General features: G+C 40.9%; 1 protein-coding gene across 1 annotated transcript in view; it reads left to right on the plus strand.

The window, feature by feature from the left end:
* CCDC178 (coiled-coil domain containing 178) overlaps nt 1-21,435 on the plus strand; it is a 459,155-nt gene that overhangs the window by 56,154 nt on the left and 381,566 nt on the right. The window contains exons 5-7 of the mRNA XM_089678352.1: nt 5,074-5,286; nt 18,562-18,782; nt 19,134-19,276. Of these exons, the coding sequence (XP_089534478.1) occupies nt 5,074-5,286; nt 18,562-18,782; nt 19,134-19,276 (577 nt within the window). The remainder of the gene's footprint in view (nt 1-5,073; nt 5,287-18,561; nt 18,783-19,133; nt 19,277-21,435) is intronic.

A 21,435-nucleotide genomic window follows, 5' to 3' on the forward strand; every position in this document is an offset into this window, starting at 1 on the left:
TTCCATTGTCTCTCAATGAACTCCAAGAAATAGGTTTTAAAATAACTACACAAATCTTATTTTTCCCTTCATAAATTGATCTAAAAAAAGATTAGACCTGCTTTACATTTATGAAAGTCAATCAATAAAACATTTGATAGATGATTATGTTCATTTGGAGTAAATTAATGGTATCTGCCTCACAGAAAACAAAATATATACAATTCATAATAATATTAATCTGCCTAGAAAGACAGGCCCACCACCAGAAGGACATCCCTTCAACAGTTCATCTCTTATCTTCTAAAACCAGCTGATTTCCTCAAACTTCTCTAGGGAACATTTTTTCACTTTGCAAAGGGGGAAAAAAGTCTACATAATTAAAAGGCAATTGAACTATTCCATATTTTCACAGCTCTTACAGAAAATAACTTTTCTGTATGCAGAAGGTAAACTTCCTTTCGTTCTTATAAATAATTTTTATGGAAATGCTTGTTTTTTCTCAGTTGAGTCCAAGGGATACCCAGGTCAGTGCTGGGTTACCACATAAGCATAAGAGTAGGCACGGGCCTATGGGCTCTTCGCTGTTTAATTGCTCGATGATGGCGGACTGTAGCTTTACTGCTGCAGTGCGGGCTGGCTGTGCAAAATTATGTATGTATGTATGTGTATATGTATGTGTGTATATATATGTATGTATGTATGTGTGTGTGTGTGTATATGTATGTATATATATATACAGTCAGGTCCATAAATATTGGGACATCGACACAATTCTAACAGTTTTGGCTCTATACACCACCACAATGGATCTGAAATGAAACAAACAAGATGTGCTTTAACTGCAGACTGTCGGCTTTAATTTGAGGGTATTTACATCCAAATCAGGTGAACGGTGTAGAAATTACAACAGTTTGCATATGTGCGTCCCACTTGGTAAGGGACCAAAAGTAATGGGACAATTGGCTTCTCAGCTGTTCCATGGCCAGGTATGTGTTATTCCCTCATTATCCCAATTACAATGAGCAGATAAAAGGTCCAGAGTTCATTTCACGTGTGCTATTTGCATTTGGAATCTGTTGCTGTCAACTCTCAAGATCTGAGATCCAAAGAGCTGTCACTATCAGTGAAGCAAGCCATCATTAGGCTGAAAAAACAAAACAAACCCATCAGAGAGATAGCAAAAACATTTGGCGTGGCCAAAACAACAGTTTGGAACATTCTTAAAAAGAAGGAACGCAATGGTGAGCTCAGCAACACCAAAAGACCCGGAAGACCACAGAAAACAACTGTGGTGGATGACCGAAGAATTCTTTCCCTGGTGAAGAAAACACCCTTCACAACAGTTGGCCAGATCAAGAACACTCTCCAGGAGGTAGGTGTATGTGTGTCAAAGTCAACAATCAAGAGAAGACTTCACCAGAGTGAATACAGAGGGTTCACCACAAGATGTAAACCAGTGGTGAGCCTCAAAAACAGGAAGGCCAGATTAGAGTTTGCCAAACGACATGTAAAAAAGCCTTCACAGTTCTGGAACAACATCCTATGGACAGATGAGACCAAGATCAACTTGTACCAGAGTGATGGGAAGAGAAGAGTATGGAGAAGGAAAGGAACTGCTCATGATCCTAAGCATACCACCTCATCAGTGAAGCATGGTGGTGGTAGTGTCATGGCGTGGGCATGTATGGCTGCCAATGGAACTGCTTCTCTTGTATTTATTGATGATGTGACTGCTGACAAAAGCAGCAGGATGAATTCTGAAGTGTTTTGGGCAATATTATCTGCTCATATTCAGCCAAATGCTTCAGAACTCATTGGACGCCGCTTCACAGTGCAGATGGACAATGACCCAAAGCATACTGCAAAAGCAACCAAAGAGTTTTTTAAGGGAAAGAAGTGGAATGTTATGCAATGGCCAAATCAATCACCTGACCTGAATCCGATTGAGCATGCATTTCACTTGCTGAAGACAAAACTGAAGGAAAATGCCCCAAGAACAAGCAGGAACTGAAGACAGTTGCAGTAGAGGCCTGGCAGAGCATCACCAGGGATGAAACCCAGCGTCTGGTGATGTCTATGCGTTCCAGACTTCAGGCTGTAATTGACTGCAAAGGATTTGCAAACAAGTATTAAAAAGTGAAAGTTTGATTTATGATTATTATTCTGTCCCATTACTTTTGGTCTCTTAACAAGTGGGAGGCACATATGCAAACTGTTGTAACTCCTACACCGTTCACCTGATTTGGATGTAAATACCCTCAAATTAAATCTGACAGTCTGCAGTTAAAGCACATCTTGTTTGTTTCATTTCAAATCCATTGTGGTGGTGTATAGAGCCAAAAATGTTAGAATTGTGTCAATGTCCCAATATTTATGGACCTGACTGTATATATATATGATTTTGCTTTTCCTAGTAGGGGGCACGCACGCGCCCACCTGCCTGCGTTGTCATTGGCTCCCTGACATGCCAATCAGTGGGTCCCGGCCGGTGATTCAAAGCAAAGATGGAAGACAAAAACTGTCACATCCCCTAGTAAAACAGCACACCGCCAACATGTTAAATATAGTTAGGCACTCAGTTAACCCTTTGATTACACCAGATGTTAACCCCTTCCTGCCCAGTGTCACTAGTATAGTGTAAATGTATTTTATTAGCACTGATCACTGAATTAGTGTCACTGGTCATGTCAGTGTCAGTTAGCCAGTGTCAGAATGCCCACTATACTATCAGTTCCACTATAAGTTTCTGATCGCCGCCATTACTAGTATTAATAAAAAATCCAGTATATATACCTGTTTTTGTAGACTCTCTCATTTCCACGCAAACCGATTATTATACACTTATTTGGATTTTTTTTTTACCAAAGACACATGGCAGAATACATTTTGGCCTATTTATTTTTTTAATATATAATTTATGAAGAAATTTTATTTTTTTATTTTTCTATGGGATGTTTTATAGCAAAAAAAAATGTATTTTTAAAAAATGTTTGGTCTTTATTAATTTATTGCACAACAAATAAAAAACCCAGTGGTGATCAAATACCCCCAAAAGAAAGCTCTATTTGTGTGAAAAAAAAATTATATAAATTTCATTTGTTTACATTGTTGCATGTCTGTGCAATTTTCAGTTAAAGTAGCGCAGCTTTGCATAGGGGAGTAAATCTTCAAGAGAGCAAGTGGTTAGGGGCCCTGAAACAATGAGTCAAAATAATTTTGATTTGATCTTAAAAGAATATTACAATAAAGCTTTCCTAAATTGTTTACAAAAAAATAAAAAAAATTAATCAACTTAAAAAAACTGAAAACTATACATTAAAAATTCTATAGAGAAAATACGGTATTATTGTAATGTACCCAATAACAACCTAAAGTTCATAAACTATAGACATCAGGCTCGCATTACAGTTTGTCTCTTAAAAGCTCATCTTCTTTCAGCTGCCACTTTGTAAAAATGTTGGAGCAATCTATATAAGTGTAATGTGCAGTAGTGATGGTTATCTTCATCTTGCAAACGACGAACACACTACTTAGTTCAATTTTTTTCCACTGCAGTGCAGGTAAAAGAAACCTACAAAAACCTGTGAAGGAGAGCCATAAGGTTTTGACTGCCTAGGGGCCTTCACAAAGTTTAACCTGGCATTGACCAAGGTGATTTTCTGACTTTGATTCACCTAATTTTCCACCCTTAGATTGTATGATGTGTGCCTTTTTTAACCATTCAAGTGCAAAGCTTTATATACTGTATATGTGCCCTAAACCTCATTTGTCTTGTAACTACCCAGTCAACCAGTGCATCATCTCAGTTTTTAGCTTAAAGACTTACTGTATTCCACTTCATAGCATTGTGCCATCTACAAACAAAGAAATGGTCACTTTGTATCCCAAAATTTGTATAATTTATAAACAGCAATGTTCCAAAATCGGAACACATCTTATGACATTTGACTTTTCAGAGCATGACTCATTTCTTTTGAGGCTCCATGCACACTAGGAGCTGCATAACTATTGGAAAATGCTGGATAAAAAACCACTAATATTAACTGTTTTTTACAGTATTTTTTTTTTTTGTGTCTGCGTTTTGCTGGTGTATAACTGGTTAAAGAGTGGGCCAGCCACCCGTGTCCTTAACAGCCAATGACTCATCATCTGTCAGCAGGTTTCCAGCTGACAGTTGAATGTGAACAAAAGAAAACTATAATTAAAAAAAAAAAATGTTGTGACCCCCCCCCCCAAATCCATACCAGACCTAACTGGTATGAATTTTGAGGGGATAACCCTACGCCAAAATGAAAAAAAAAATGGCATTGGGGTCCCCTCTAAAATCCATATCCATTTCTGGCTGGCAATCACCCGCACTATACAGGAGCTTACACTTTTATAGGTCCCATTAACAGTATGTCTCCTGGGGCTGGTTGAAGAAATTGTGCCACTTAGAGCACAGAGGACGTTCGTGTCCGTTACTCTGTTTTATGCCTGCAAATCTATATTCCTCTATTGGAAAGAGCCTGAAGCCCCATCTCTGTCATTTTGGAAGGGTCTCTTTAACAAATATTTGTGCTTATATAAGGCCACATACTTACACAGGGGATGCCCACGAAAACTTGATAAGGTTTGGCAGTGCTGGTTGGCGGACAAGTCTACTGCAGGATGAGACCTTACCCATAAATAAACTGAGGTGATTTTCATGTCCCTGAGTAATGCATTTTTGATTGTCTGCTTGCTTTTCTGAGGAAGGATCCTACTGGGGTTACAATCTGATCATATGGTTTTCTGCTGGAAGGGTACCTTGTGACCTATATAGGCTATAATTTTTGTTTGTTTTGTATCTTTCGCTCCACAGCAGAATATTTGTTATTTTCTGAAAAAGATGGGTGGGGGAATCTGGCAGAGGGAAGGGAGGGATGGTGGGCCATAGTTAGATTGTTTTTGTATGGATAGGCCGGTTGTTGGACCCCGGGTTTTCTTTGAATGTTTTTTGTACTGTATAACCAAGAAAACAATAAACAGTATTTAAAAAAAAAAAAGAGTATAGACATTTGTGTTCTAAATAAAGTACCTAACGTCCTTATTAATTGTCCTGTTTCTCAGATTCCCCAGAGTCCGGAGCAGATGTATCTCTAAAGCTTGACACAATAGCCGTAATCTCAGAAGTAATAAAGCTGATCTGGCGGTTGGAAGCTGACCGGCAAGAAGCAGAAGAGGCTTTGAATCTGGAAAGGAAACGAAAGCAAGGTCTACTCAGACAAATTGATGTACTCTCCCTGTGGAAGCTGCATAATCTGCCCGAGGCTGTACAGAAAGGTACAATGTCCTATTTCTTCCTGATGTTAAATGTAATTATGTTCCATAAATTTAGACTATCAAAGAAAGGTGCGTAGGTTTTTCACTACATATATTTAGTCAAAGCAGAAGTCTATATAGATATAAAACAAACAATTCTGTTATGTAGTGATACATTTAATAATGAAGCTATTTTAAGTAGCTGAATTTGAGCTGATTTTAAGCTACTAAAATTCCCTGTACAGCAGAGCTCTAGGGTAAACTTGGGGCAAGCCAGGCTCTGCTGCAGGGAAAATGATCTAATATACTGATAGGGAGAGTGAACATAGAGCTGTTGCTGCTCCTTTATACCCCATTCAAAATTGGGCATGGAGGTGACCAACTGTATTGCTTAACTGCAATAGACAAAACTTAGTCCCCTGAAATTGACAAATCTTACCAGTGAAAACAGAACCAAAAACTCCTGCGCTCAGGGACCCAGGTCAGGAGTGGGTGGATGGATCAACCTCTAAGGAAGTTCGTCCACTAATGGATCAAAGGTTGTGCAGCTCTTACACAAGGCTGGGGAAGCCCGACAATACTGCAAATAGAGAACAAAAACAAAAAGCGCACCAACCTTGTACATTACCTCAGTAAAAAGGTGTAATTTTATTGAAATAAGAAGTATACTCACAAACGTGACTGTATATGAGGTATATAAAATCCAATATAGGAACACTGGAGTGTAAGACACATGCGAATTCCACCGAGAGGAGACAAACATTAATCCCCAGGCTGACTGTGCTGCCTGGTAAGACTTTGTGAATTTTAGGATTGGCTGATAGACATGTGCACGCTGGAAAATTTCGTTTTGGATGCATTTGTTAGGTTTATTTGTTTTCGTTGTGCCGGTCCAGTTTGTTTTCAGGATTCATTTCGTTCTTCAGGATTCATTTCATATATTTGTTATACCAGGTGTATTGGGAATGTTTTCTAATCAACCTGGTATAACTTCAGATGGTTCCAAATTAATTGTAAATTGTGCTTCTTAAGGAGCCTGCGACCGCCGCCTGCCTCCTTAGCAGCCATAACTCACCCGCTGTCAGCAAGATTCCCTGCTGACAGCAGAATGTAAACAAAAGGAGTGCCAGTAAAAAAAAAAATTAAAAGAAAACAGCATAGGGGTCCCTCCCAATCCATACCATGCCCTTCAGGTCTGGTATGGATTTTGAGGGTAACCCCACATCAAAATTAACAACAAAATGGCGTAGGATCCCCCCCAAAATCATACCAGACTTTTAGGTCACCTGGTGACCCTAACCCCATATTTACCTGTCATTCGACATGTTTCCTGGACAGGTCAGTATTCATCGTGATTGATGTTGGATCAACTTCGAGGGACATTTATTTTTATGGGTTTTTTTATATGAAGGACTTGTCAAAAACTGTCCGTGTTTTTTTTCAATTTTGCACATGTTTTTGGGTGAATGAGTAGGGGTACTATGTACCTCATACTCATTCACATGGGGGATTAGGATCTGGGGGTCCCCTTGTTAAAGGGGGCTTCCAGACTTCAATAAGCCCCCACCCGCAGACCCCCACAATCACCTCCCAGGGTTGTGGGGAAGAGGTCCTTGTCCCTATCAACATGGGGACAAAGTGCTATTGGGGGAAACCCCCCTACCCCATATTACCCTCCCACATTGTGGGCATGTGCTGGGGGGGGCTTGCTCGCTCGTCTCTCTCCTTTCTTGGCCTGCCAAGCTGCTTCCTTAGACAAGGGTCCCCCCCATGTTGAGGGTATGTGGTCTGGTATGGCTCAGAAGAGGGAAGTCACCCCCCCCCCCTTTCCTGGCCTGCATGCTTAGAAAATGGTCTGATATGGATTTTGGGGGATTACCACATGCCAACAACAGGGAATCTCACTGACAGCAGATGAGTCATGGTTGTTAAGGATGCAGCAGCCATAGAGCACTGAGCGATCTCAAAACAGCAGTTGGTAAAAGGAACCCTTCCAATCCGAGAGACCTGGAGCGGTTGCTGAAAGAAGAGTGGTCCAAAATTCCATTAGAGAGGTGTAAGAAACTCATTGATGGTTACAGGAAGCGATTGATTTCAGTTATTTTTTCCAAGGGGTGTGCTACCAAATATCAAATTTGAGAGTGCCAATAATTTTGTCCAGTACATTTTTTTGAGTTTTGCGTTGAATCTGTCAGATTTGGCTTTTTGTTTCTCAGCTCTTTTGTGTCATACTAATACAAACAAAGGAAATAAACATGAGAATGTCTAAACATTGTAATTGTAGGAATTTTTTGGGTGAAGTTGTGCATTATCTGACAGAAATACAGGGGTGCCAATACTTTTTTGCCATGACTGTATATATCAGCGGTATATTTAGCTGAATTTCCAAAGTCTAGCTTTTAAATACAGTAGATGTTAGACTGGAGGTGTCATGGTGATCCCACATTAAATGAATGTAACATTTGTTATGTGTGAAGACTTTTACTTATATTCTGAATGACTATAAGTATAAAATAAAAGAATAATAATCCCATAAATTATTATAGTCACTTCTACAATCACTTATGTTAACACAAGTATAGTGCACATCCAGTATATGTATTTATTTTGAAAAGATGTTAAACTATAAATTAGATATAAATAAATGTCAAATGATGAAACACAAAGAGGTTGATATACTAAAAACAGAGTGCAAAATCTGGTGTAGATAGATAAAAAACAATCAGTTTCCAGGTCTTTTTTCTCATAGCTTATGCAGGCCATAGACGGTTCGTTTATCGGCCGATTTTTCGTCCGAAAGAATAATCGGCCGATTTTTGCACTGTTAGTTGGGCAATGGCATCGGCCGATTTTCGCAGTTCCTCCTCATTTCTTTTATCGGTCATGCTGGAAAATGTGCGAAAAACGGCGGATTTTCGCAATCATTGGTGGCAACAGAATGACCAATGTTTTGTTTTTCGGATGAAAAATCAGCTGATAAAGGAACTGTCTATGGCCTGCATTAATTGAACAAGCTGAAGTTAGAAGCTGATTGGCTACCATGCACAGCTGCACCATATTTTGCATGCTCCAGTTTTACTAAATCACCCCCATAGTGAAATGTCATAGGTAGTATTATACAGGTGAAACTCAAGAAATTAGAATATCGTGCAAAAGTTCATTTATTTCAGTAATGCAACTTAAAAGGTGAAACTAATATATGAGATAGACTCATTACATTCAAAGCAAGATAGTTCAAGCCATGATTTGTCATAATTGTGATGATTATGGCTTACAGCTCATGAAAACCCCAAATCCACAATCTCAGAAAATTAGAATATTGTGAAAAGGCGCAATATTCTAGGCTCAAAGTGTCCAACTCTAATCAGCTAATTAAGCCATAACACCTGCAAAGGGTTCCTGAGCCTTTAAATGGTCTCTCAGTCTGGTTCAGTAAGAATCACAATCATGGGAAAGACTGCTGACCTGACAGTTGTGCAGAAAACCATCATTGACACCCTCCATAAGGAGGGAAAGCCTCAAAAGGTAATTGCAAAAGAAGTTGGATGTTCTCAAAGTGCTGTATCGAAGCACATTAATAGAAAGTTATGTGGAAGGGAAAAGTGTGGAAGAAAAAGGTGCACAAGCAGCAGGGATGACCGCAGCCTGGAGAGGATTGTCAGGAAAAGGCCATTCAAAAGTGTGGGGGACTTTCACAAGGAGTGGACTGAGGCTGGAGTCAGTGCATCAAGAGACACCACACACAGACGGATCCTGGACATGGGCTTCAAAGGTCGTATTCCTCTTGTCAAGCCGCTCCTGAACAACAAACAACGTCAGAAGCGTCTTATCTGGTCTAAAGAAAAACAGACCTGGTCTGTTGCTCAGTGGTCCAAAGTCCTCTTTTCTGATGAGAGCAACTTTTGCATCTCATTTGGAAACCAAGGACCCAGAGTATGGAGGAAGAGTGGAGAGGCACACACTGCAAGATGCTTGAAGTCTAGTGTGAAGTTTCCACAGTCTGTGTTGATTTGGGGAGCCATGTCATCTGCTGGTGTTGGTCCACTGTGCTTCATTAAGTCCAGGGTCAACGCAGCCATCTACTAGGAAATTTTGGAGCACTTCATGCTTCCTTCCAAAGACGAGCTTTATGGGGATGCTAACTTCATTTTCCAACAGGACTTGGCACCTGCCCACACTGTCAAAAGCATCAAAACCTGATTCAATGACTGTGGGATTACTGTGCTTGATTGGCCAGCAAACTCACCTGACCTGAACCCCATAGAGAATCTATGGGACATTGCCAAGAGAAAGATGAGAGACATGAGACCGAACAATGCAGAAGAGCTGAAGGCCGCTATTGAAGCATCCTGGTCTTCCATAACACCTCAGCAGTGCCACAGGCTGATAGCTTCCATGCCACGCCGCAGTGAGGCAGTAATTGCTGCAAAAGTGGCCCAAACCAAGTACTGAGTACATATGCATGCTTATACTTTTCAGAGGTCTGATATTGTTCTACGTACAATCCTTGTTTTATTGGTTGCATGTAATATTCTAATTTTCTGAGATTGTGGATTTGGGGTTTTCATGAGCTGTAAGCCATAATCATCACAATTATGACAAATCACAGCTTGAACTATCTTGCTTTGCATGTAATGAGTCTATCTCATATATTAGTTTCACCTTTTAACTTGCATTACTGAAATAAATGAACTTTTGCACGATATTCTAATTTTTCGAGTTTCACCTGTAATACAAACACTACAGAATGGCTGACACAACAAATATAACATGGTTACTAGAGGTTCTATGAATAAAATACTCAATAGGACATATACAAAAAATTGTAGATTTTTCTTTACATATACACTTTCCCCTTTCTTATTTATTTACATCTTTATTTGTACATTTGCCATTGTATAGGATATATTACAGTAATGATCATCTTTATTTTTTATGTTTTCTGTATTCTGGTTTGCCCTTTCCCTTGTAAAACAACCCATTCAGTTTAAAACAGAAATGAGAGGAAAAAATGTGTGTGTGTGTGTGTGTATATATATATATATATATATATATATATATATATATATATCTATCTATATATCTATATATACATTTTTTTATATAAAATGTCTTTTTTCCTTTTTTTTTCCTAATAGGTTATCTCATCACCTCTGTAACCTCTGTTCTCAGTTGCCTAAGGAGTTCAGGAAGGAGACAATGGTCTTCCCAGTGAATGGATGAGACAGGCAGACAGTTCTAGCACAGCCAGAAAACTAATCACACTGGGATGGATGTGCTCTCATGTCTAGTGTGGTCAGTTTGAAATAGAAGAGCAGGGGGACTACTGGCAGGGTCACCAGGTATTTCACACAAAGGAAGCAATACAAAGAGAACAGGATACTTTTTAAGTACCGTATTTTTCGCTCCATAAGACACATTTTTTTCCCCCAAAAAATGGGGGGAATTGTCTGTGCGTCTTATAGAGCGAATATTGACCAGCCCTCCCTCCCCTTCCCCCTGTCACCACCGCCGTGTTATAATACTGGGCCGGCCGCTTGGCTCTTCTGTAGCAGAAGAGAGGAGGAGTCTGAGTCACCAGTGCCAGGCAGGGCCCAAAGCAGCTGCCCCTTAAGCCCCCACTGCCCTTAGACTGGGGCCCCGATCACTGCACAGAGCCGACAGGGTAGGCTGAAGACATTGTTGTATCCCCAACCAGCAGGGAGGGGACGGGGCCAGGGCCAGGAGCTCCACTAACCCCGCCCCATGCAGCTTGTATACTCGGGAGGGAACTGCTAGTAGAAGCTGAGATATGAGTGGGAGCCCCGCCCTCAGAGAGGATGCTGAGCCTGACTGGCCAGGTATGTCCCCCCCCCCCCATAGACTGCCTGTGGACTGCTATACCAAACTGTATATATGTGCATTGCTAAAAAGTCTCTGTTCATCCCCTGTACTATGTCTTCAGTCTCTGGTCATCTCCTGTATTAAGTCTGTAGTCTCTGGTTATCTTCTATAGTACATCTGCAGTCTCTGGCAATCTCCTGTAGTACATCCACAGTCTCTGGTCATCTCCTATAGTACATCCGCAGTCTCTGGTCATCTCCTGTAGGACATCCGCAGTCTCTGGTCATCTCCTGTAGTACATCCGCAGTCTCTGGTTATCTTCTATAGTACATCTGCAGTCTCTGGTCATCTCCTGTAGTACATCCGCAGTCTCTGGTCATCTCCTGTAGTATGTCCGCAGTCTCTGGTCATCTGTAGTATGTCCACAGTCTCTGGTTATCTTCTATAGTACATCTGCAGTCTCTGGTCATCTCCTGTACTGTGTCTGCAGTCTCTGGTTATCTTCTATAGTACATCCGTAGTCTCTGGCCATCTCCTGTAGTACATCCGCAGTCTCTGGTCATCTCCTGTAGTACATCCGCAGTCTCTGATCATCTCCTGCAGTACATCCACAGTCTCTGATCATCTCCTGTAGTACATCCACAGTCTCTGGTCATCTCCTGTAGTACATCCGCAGTCTCTGGTCATCTCCTGTACTGTGTTCGCAGTCTCTGGTCATCTCCTGTACTATGTCCGCAGTCTCTGGTCATCTCCTGTACTGTCTGCAGTCCCTGGTTATCTTCTATAGTACATCCACAGTCTCTGGTCATCTCCTGTAGTTCATTTGCAGTCTGTGGTCATCTCCTGGTTATTTATTTTACCCCAGGGAGGATTTTTTTCTTTGTTGCTGGATATATGGGGGTGTCTCATTGTTGCTGGATATATGGGGGATGTCTCTTTGCTGTTGGATATATGGAGGATGTCTCTTTGCTGCTAGATTTTTAGGGGGATGTATTTTTGCTAATTAAAGGGGGGTGTCTCTTTGCTGGATTTATGGAGGATGTCTCTTTGCTAAATATATGGGAACATCTCTTTCCAGCTGGATGTATGGGGGTGTCTTTTTGCTGCTGGATATTTGGGGGATGTCTCTTTGCTAAATATATGTGGGATGTCTATTTGCTGGATAGACGGGGGATGTTTCTTTGCTGCTGGATATATGGGGATGTCTCTTTGATGCCTAATATATTGAGGTGTCCCTTTCCGGGATATATGAGGGATGTTTCTTTGCTGCTGGATATATTGGGGGATGTCTTTCTGCTAAATATATGCGGGATGTCTCATTGCTGATGGATATATGGGGATGTCTCTTTGTTGCTGAATATATGGGGGTGTCTCATTGTTGCTGAATATATGGGGGTCTCTTTGTTGCTGAATATATGGGGGTGTCTCTTTGCTGCTGAATATATGGGGTGTCTCTTTGCTGCTGGATATATGAGGGATGTCTCTTTGCTGCTGGATATTTGGGGGATGTCTCTTTGCTAAATTTATGTGGATGTCCCTTTGCTGAATATGGGAGATGTCTCTGATGTGAGAAGCAGAGAAGAGACATATGATAAAAATGTTAAAATCGATGGATATTTATACATTTTACTGCATTTCTTTTTATGAAGAAATTCCACACAAATTACTTGTATAGCCCCAAATTTGGCCTTGTTCCCTGTTCTCTAAAGTGGGGGTGCTAGGAGGAGTGTATGGGTAGAGACAAGGGGTGGTTCTATGGGGCAGTTCTAGGGATGGTTCACGGTGGAGGCAAGCATGACCTAGGTGAGAGGGTGAGTTCCTGCTCCTTTTCTCTGAGAAAAAAAGCTTTGCATACAGTTCTTGATTACGAGCAGTACAATCCATTTCCATTGAAAAATGTAAGTAAAATTAAAGATAACATTAGAACAATACAAATATCAATAGTAACATTGCAGTTCAAGCAATTAAATAATAATAAGCTGGTATCAGTTTGACACTGTAATCTTCTTTTAGTCAAGAAACAGATGGTAAATAAATGTTTCAGCTTCACAACTTTTTGATGGAGAAGGGGTCTGTCTATAAGGGCCTGTTTACACCAGATGCAGACCAGTGCACTTTTATCTGCATCAAAGTTCACACCTATGCAGTCAGTTCTAGTCATTTTCCAGTGCAGAAAAAAAAGTAGAACATGCTGCATTTTTTTCTGCACAGAACTGTACTGGAACATAGCAAAACATATAAAAAAATGCATGAGAACGGAGTGTGGTGTGAACTGTTAGCAAAAACGCACCTGGAAGTCGTCCAGTGTGTGTTTTTGTGGTGTGAAATGGAGAGTTGATCTAAGAAAATTGGTCATTTAATCCATGGAGACCATAAATTGTTGAATTTTTTTGATCACCCTGTGGCCATGATGGCCAATTTGTACACTCCTACCCTTACCATGTTTGCCTGCTCAAACCGGAACCGCCGATTGAACTCTGTCATCAATAAGAAAACACATTGTGGAGTTTTCTCTTTGTTTCTTTAAAGCGTCTGGACAGTTTGTATGTATTTCACTTTCTCATGATGCCATTGGGATCTGCAGTATGCTCATTAGGAAGCAGGTTGCATTTCCATGTGTCTGCTCCAGTGAGCTCATTTACTAAATGACACTTATTAATGCTGATTTGCATGCTCCATTTTGCTGTGCTGTACTTATACAAATATAGGGAAATAATGTAAGAAATATTACTCGAACAAATTACAACATCTTGATAAATTGATTACACCGAGTTAAATGTCTTTTTAAACAGTTTTATCATTTGCACTTTGTTGTCTGTTTAATTTAATTAATAAAAAGCCCGTTAGATGACTAAACAGCTACTTGACATCAGTGCTTGTTATATTTAGACTTTGGTTAGCCAAGTGAAACAAACATGTTTTACCCGATAATAGGACAATTAATGACTGAATGATTAATGCTTTATAATGAAGTAAAATAGGACTTTATTTCAGCTGAGTTTCATCAGTTTATAAGGATTTTTAAAAAATAGTGAAATTGCGTCATTTTACCCCCATCTGTGATTTGCAAGCTTTGGTTTATTAATTTGCAAGGTCAGCTACGATCTCTGTGTGATCCAAACCCAGCTTGTGTACTGACAACTATGAAACATTATGGATGCCTAAGAGCAACCTGAAACATGCAAACTCAGACCTCTCAACTAAAAAATGTATCTTCATATAGCCCTTAACTTTAAAAACAGACCTATTGGCTGAGCCCTCTGCTTAAAAATAAAACGTGTATATTCATATAGCTTTTAACTTTATTTTAACTTTATATTCATAAAGCTCTCAACTTAAAGGATATGTTCGCCTTTTGACCAAAAAAATAAATGGCCATTTTTTTGCAGGTACAGAAAAAGCCTGTAAAGCATTGCACCATTAATCAGCAGAATGCTGGTGACACGCGGGTCTCCTGCAGACCTGTCAGCATATCTGCTTGCTTGTACAAAACTTTTCCAACGACTTAAAGTGAAACTTCACCCAAAAGAGGAATTTCTGCTTCTTTGCATCCTCCCCCTCCTCTTTCTGTATTGCCACTTTTTTGGGGAGCGGGGGGAGTGGGTATCTGGTTTTGACAGGTATCCACTCCCATGTTTGCTCAGATTGCCATGGCGATCTGAGTGGAAGTTTGTCGCCCCCCTCCTTCCCCCGCAGCCTTCTGGGACACAGAAGACTGTGAAACCATTCACAAAATGCAGTGCAGCTTGCGCATGTGCAGTGGGAACCGCCTGTGAAATCACAAGACTTCACTGCTGGTTTCCCGTACTTAAGATCCCAGTGCCTGGACCCAAAACCCATTGAAGAATCGGCTCTGGTGAGGACAACACTGGATCTCTGGACAGGTAAGTGTCAGGCCCGGACTGGCCATAGGGCACACCGGCCATTTGTGGTCTGGGGCCTCCTGTATTGGAGAGGCGGCCGGGCAGCACATAGAGGACCGTGCATTTTTAGGTTCCTCTATGTTCCGCCTGGCCGCCTCTCCTATCCATCCCCTGCAGGCTGCATGCCCTGGGCTCCTGTATGCTCCCCCCAGGGCTGCCCCCTTATCCCCCAGATCTGTCAGCATATGCCATCCCCAGTGCTAACAGTCCCACCCCACCACCACCACCCACGGGAGAGAGAAAGCTGACCCCCCTCCTCCTGCCCTCTCCTCCTGTGTCTGCCCCGCCCACACTTCCAGCCAGCCTTGAGTCCCCCCCCCCCCCTCTGTTTCTTTCTTTCCTTTCCTTTCTTTCCCTCCTTCCTTCCTACAAAAAAATTTAAGAAAAAAAAAAATATAAAATTGTAAAAAATTAAATAAAAAACTGCTGACACTAGTGGCGGAACTACCAGGTTTGCAAAGGTTGCTCTTGTGGCCGGGCCCTGGTGCTCCGCCACCGGGCTCCAAGGAAAGGGTCACTGGGCTTTGGACTGCACAGTCCAAAATGCCTGGACCTATTTTTTTTGTCCCAGTCTGGGCCTGGTAAGTGTCCTTATATTAAAAGTCAACAGCTACAGTATTTGTAATTGTTGACTTTTAATTTTTGTGGGGGAGACTAGAACTCCTCTTTAAAGCTATGTAAACCCAATCACCAAAATCTCATATAATCGTTTACTGTTTAACATGATTTTCATCTCAGTCTTTTTAAATCTGCAGCTTTTTATAATTATAATACTTGATCCTGCCATGAAGGTCCTTGTTTAGGCACTTCCTGTTAAAGGGTGATCATTTTCTGTCCTCGTCTTACAACTACTCTCTTGCTCTGTCACCCTGTCACATGTGCTTCCATTGGAGACTACAAACTGTGGTGCTAAATGATGCTCCACATTGCTCAGGCATGATACTCTCTTGTCATGATCAGGAAACCTAACCTGAGAAACGACGTACATCTGCTGCTGAATGAATCTGAGGATCTAAGCATGAACAAAGGCAGGTTATAACTTCAAGAGACTGGAGGAGGTCGGCTGTACTGAAATGCTAAAAAAGAAAAAAAAGCGAAAACGTTTTCTATAAGAAAAGCAAAAGGGTGGCAGTTGCTTTTGATACACAGTGCTTTAGCAAAACAATTAATTAATTAGGTAATTAACCTGTTCCCACCCGGCCAATAGTAGAATGATGGCTGAGCATAACTCTTGTCTATCTGGGTGGGCATCATATGACGTCCTTTCCAGGATGCGCCTCCCGTGAGGCCATGCTGTGGTGAGATCTGTGACTGGCTGTGTACTTCAGACACAGCCAATGACAGATCTGTGTACCAATCACAGCAGGTCACATGTACCAATCACAGCAGGTCACATGACAATTGTAAACAATGGATGGCTTCCTTTCATGCCATCCATTGTGTTCAATTGTGTCACTAGCTGTGATTGGTCACAGTAATCACTTGTACATACTGGGCCAATCACAGTCCATTTGCGTTATGTGATTAGCCATTGCCAATCACAGCTTATCACAATAAAAAAAACTGAATGATTTGATTTCATTCAGTTAAATGCTTGCTTATAGCAAATAAATTCTTTGCTATATGCCAGGGGTCTCCAAACATTCCAAACAAAAGGCCAGTTTGCTGTCCTTCAGACTTTAGAGGGGCCAGATTGTGCCCAGCGGGGGTATATAAAGTCTCAGGGCCAACATCAGTAAGAGTAGACAAGGTCTCAGGTGTGATGTTCAGTTGCATAGTGCCTGTGGTCAGTAGAAGGAGGAGTAGTGCCCCATCATTGCTATCACTGGAAGGAATATTGGTCCATCATTGATGTTATTGGATGGAATAGGGCCCCATCATTGATAACAGTGGGAAGAAAAATGTCCCATTGCTGGTGTCAGTTGGGGGAATTATGCCCCACTTTTGGTGTCAGTGTTAGTAATAGTGCCCCAAGGGCCTGTTAAAGACTAGCAGAGGGCCACATCCAGCCCTCGAGCCGCAGTTTGGAGACCCTTGCTATAAGTATAAGCAATCATAATGTGTAAAAAAAAGAAAAAAATACTGAACACTTCCCCAAAGTAGTACAATGTTACTAAGGTAACATTATACTACTCTGGTCACAGTGTATTCTGAAAAAACATCTTAAAAAGAAAAAAAGTTTAATAGAAAATAAATGAGAAAAAAAAAAAAAATTCAACAGAATTGAAAAAAAAGTGTTTTTTTTTCGTACTGTCACCGGCCAATGTCCCTGATCACCTCTGCACCAGTTATATGATGATGCTGTACTGCACAGGTGACAGTATGTACAAAAAAAGAGAACAAAAAATTATCAAATTTTTTAGTTTCTTCATTTTCCAAAAAATTGTGACAAAAAAAAATTACAGCTTCAAAAAACTTGCCATGCCTCTTACTAAATACCTTGCACTGTCTACTTTGCAAAAAGGGGTCCTGACATTTGTGGGCCTCAAGAAATTAGATTGGTCATCAGTATTTCAGGACTGATTGATTTTCAGATGTATCCCATAGTTTGTGAACTCTAGAACTTTCCTACAGACTAAGTAATAAATACTGGTTTGGGTTATTTTAACCAAAGAAATTTGCAGAATACATCTTGGCCTACATTTATGAAGAACAATTATTTATTGGCAAAATTTTATAACAAACAATGAAAAATTGTGGTTTTTTTTCAACATTTTTGGTCTTTTTTCCTAATTTAGCAAAAAATAAAAATCACAGTGGTGATTAAATACCACCAAAAGAAAGCTCTAGTTGTGTGGGTACAGCATTGCATGGCTGCACAATTGTCATTCAAAGTGTGAGAGTGCTGAAAGCTGAAAATTGGCCTGGGCAGGAAGGGGGTAAAAGTATATTGAGGTGATTAAAACAAAAATGAACCCATCCAGTTACATTCCAGGGTTTATGTCATGTTTCACATGACTGTCATATTTAATGTCATTTGCCTTTAATTGTTTCTGTATATTGTTTCTGCTCCTCCCTTTCCTTTGGTTTAATTAATGCTGTTTAGATAGCCTCCCTCTTTCCCAGAGATGCATTGCAGCTCTAGCCTCATGTCATGGAGCAGGAAACGTTATGATCTTTTGACCTATTGAATGTTCATTGTTGTAAGATTCTCTCAGTTTATGGAATAAACTTCACAAGATCTACAAGATGTCTTATCGGTTGAGTCACTGACTGTGATATCCAACTGAGGTTGAAGTTACAACTGTAAGCTACAGAGATCACACTATAAATGCTTAGATTGGAGAGACAGAACAGTTTAGATCTATTTGGCTCTGCACTACTAACACAAGCAGTTAGAAATCACCCTAAAATTTTCTGACTTTTTTTTTAGTTGATTTCAGTCCCCTTGTTCATTTATTATTTGTACACAGAGAGATTGTGTCATGGATACACCACTCTTGTTTGGAGGCCACTCTTGTTTCACTAGAGCTTTTACAGTGGTTAATGATAAAAAACTAGAATACACTTGCGGCCATGTTTTAGTAACCATAGCATCTTTTATAAACAGAGTATGATGCTTGTGCTCAGGATTTCTCTGAACTACGGTGGCATATTTCACGTAAAAAGCAAGAACTGGAAACAGAGCAGGCAAAAGCAGCCAAGACACAAGCCGTGAATACAAGACTACAGGAGGAGGTTGTCTTTATTGAGAAACACCGCCCTCTGCTGGATGAAAAACTTAACCATGAAGGTGATGACATGGCCAAGATAAAGCAGGCACAAGAAGTAGTAAGTTTTGTCTTCATTATAAAATGTGTACCTTTATTGTATTGTGGAGCAAATCAGCATAGAATTCAATTAATTTTTTCAACAATGAAAAATTCCTCTGCTTTTTGCAGAGTTTGTGTATCCATAACTGACCATTGTCAAAAAAGCTGATGTGCCTACTACCAAAGTGTAAAGAGCACAAACACCAGGGACAATATAAATATGAACCATGGTGTTATGCAGATGGTGTACACCGTCTTTGGTTGGAATTAAATCTACTGACTTCCTTGTTTTTTACATTTTTTATCATACAATTTGTTTTTGCTTGATTCCCTCCATCTGATTATCCCAAACCTTTGATTTCTCTTAAAGGCAACACAATTGCTCAATGCAGCAGAGATAAAACTAAAAGCAGCCACACTGAGTTTTGAGAAGGTTACTGCAGAAGCTAATGAAGAGAGGAGTGTCATGGCAGTCCAACTTTCCGAAGTAAAGAGGACCCTGCAGGTTAGCAGGTATGAGCATTGAAGTGACTGTTTAGTATTTTTTGTATATGCTTGTGAAAGAGATCAGCTTAATGCAAATATTCCTATTACTGCATGGTAGTGCAGGGCTGTGGATAAGGGAGTACCACCGGTCCTCCTGTACGGGGCCCAGGCCAGCAGGGGGGCCCAGGAAGCTGGGTAAATCGGATGTGTGTAGGGTGGGTGATCAGCATGGTGGGAATGCAATTACTGGAACTGATCCCCTGTATGGCTCTCTGTGCAGCAGCTAAAAGCTGGCTTCTTCTCCTCTCCTTCCTGCTAGCATTCAGCTGCTGCAGGGAGAGATACATACAGGGGGTTGATTCCAGTAATTGCCCCCCGCTGCACCCATCACCTCCCTGTGCACCATACATTGTTGCCCAAGCCCCTCTTTGTGCCTACCCCTGCAGTGCTCCTTGGTTCCCTCCTCTCCTTCCTACCGGTAACTGCAAGCACACAATAGGATCTTTCAGGATGATGAACACAGCAAGTGATCAGTACCTCTTACTCACTGTGTTCATTCATAACTGAAGCATAGTAATCTGTATTTATTTTTTTTGGGGGGGGGGGGGCCCTGTCAGCTTTGTTGTATGGAGCCCCGTGGTTTCTAACAGCAGCCATGCGGTGTATATAGGAAATGTTTCTGTGTTTAATCTAAATATGTACATTGGGGCATCATATTTGATCTTTACACAAGCAGGCTTTGCTTCCTGTTTGCTGTCTTCTCTATTGATTTCAGAACAGGCAGGCTCTGTCTGATCCAAAAAATAGACTCTGTGCAGTTTTTATTTACATTAAACACTCACAGTGTTCTTTAGATTACATGTAGTTGCTTGCCAAAAAGTTTGGAGCTTAAAGGAGAAGTACAGCCAATCTTTAGGTTGTACTTCTCCCGTGGGTCACAGCAGTACCGTTCGTTCTGCACTGGGAGAACCTGAGCCAGCCACTTCCTCCCCCTCCACAGCCGATTGCGGGGGGGACAGAGCAGACAGCAGTGACTGACAGCCACCATTCCCTGCTCAGAGCGGCGGTGAGAACTCAGCGATCAGTGGTCATGTGAGTTCTCACCCTTAGAGCCAGCGGGGGACAGATGCAGCATCAGACCGATGCTGCATCCACCTGAGTAAGTATAATTTAAATTAAAAAAAAAACCACATTTCTCTTTTAAGGGCTGGTTCACACTGTAGAAACACAGTCCAGATGTGTTCTGGATGTTTCTGCATGTGCGTTTTTGATGGGTCCAGTGCATTTTTGACATGTTCTATTGCATTTTGTATGCATTCCTCTCTTTTTCTTCAATTTAAATCGGGAAATGTGCATTCCAGTGTGTTTTTGGTGTGTTCCGGTGCATTTTTTATGCGTTTTTACCTCTTTCCAGTATAGTTCTGTGCAGAAAAAATGCAGCATGTGCTACTTTTTTTTTCTGCAACGAGAACGCACTGTAAGTGCAAGCACTGATGTGAACTATGACATTGACAGCCATATAACCTACTTTCTGTGCAATTTGGATGCAGAAAAAAAACAACTGAAATGCATGTAGTGTGAACTGGCCGTAAGTGATACCCTTTATTGGCTGACTTTATTTAAAATTGAAGACATTTATTTTAAAGAGTAAGGGAGGGGTATATCCATCTGTGTCCCACTGGGGAGATTTCTTTCACTTTCTCTCCCATAGCCAAAACAAGATGTGAGAGGAAATCTGTCCAAAGTGAGGGAATTCTCTGGTAGCCACCAGGACAGATCTAGCATCCCAATTTGAAGATTGTTCATCTATTCCTGGTCTAATGACCACTCAAAGTCTTGGATTCACGCTTTGTGATAACAGTCACTATGACAAATTGAGAGGGTGTTCTAATCCCTTTGCACTCTATCCAAAACATACAAAAAGTTTTGTCTTCAGTTATGCTTTAAGTTAATAAAGATATAAGATTTCTGTATAACCTAGAAATGTGTAAAGCCTAAAGAAGGAACCTGAGCTATGCCAAAAGCTTGCATCTTTATTGACCTAGGTAAGCCAAAAAGGGTATCACTTAACCCCTTCACGCCTAAGGGTAAAACAAATCTAAAGGCCTACACACAATTCTGCAATGTTGACATGTGATAGCAAAACCGTACATATCATCACAACTACTTTGCACATCCAGGTGGAT

Source organism: Staurois parvus, unplaced genomic scaffold (assembly GCF_062004578.1).
Source record: "Staurois parvus isolate SC_StPar_1 unplaced genomic scaffold, SC_StPar_1.0 ptg000203l, whole genome shotgun sequence".
NCBI classification, from domain to species: Eukaryota; Metazoa; Chordata; class Amphibia; order Anura; family Ranidae; genus Staurois; species Staurois parvus.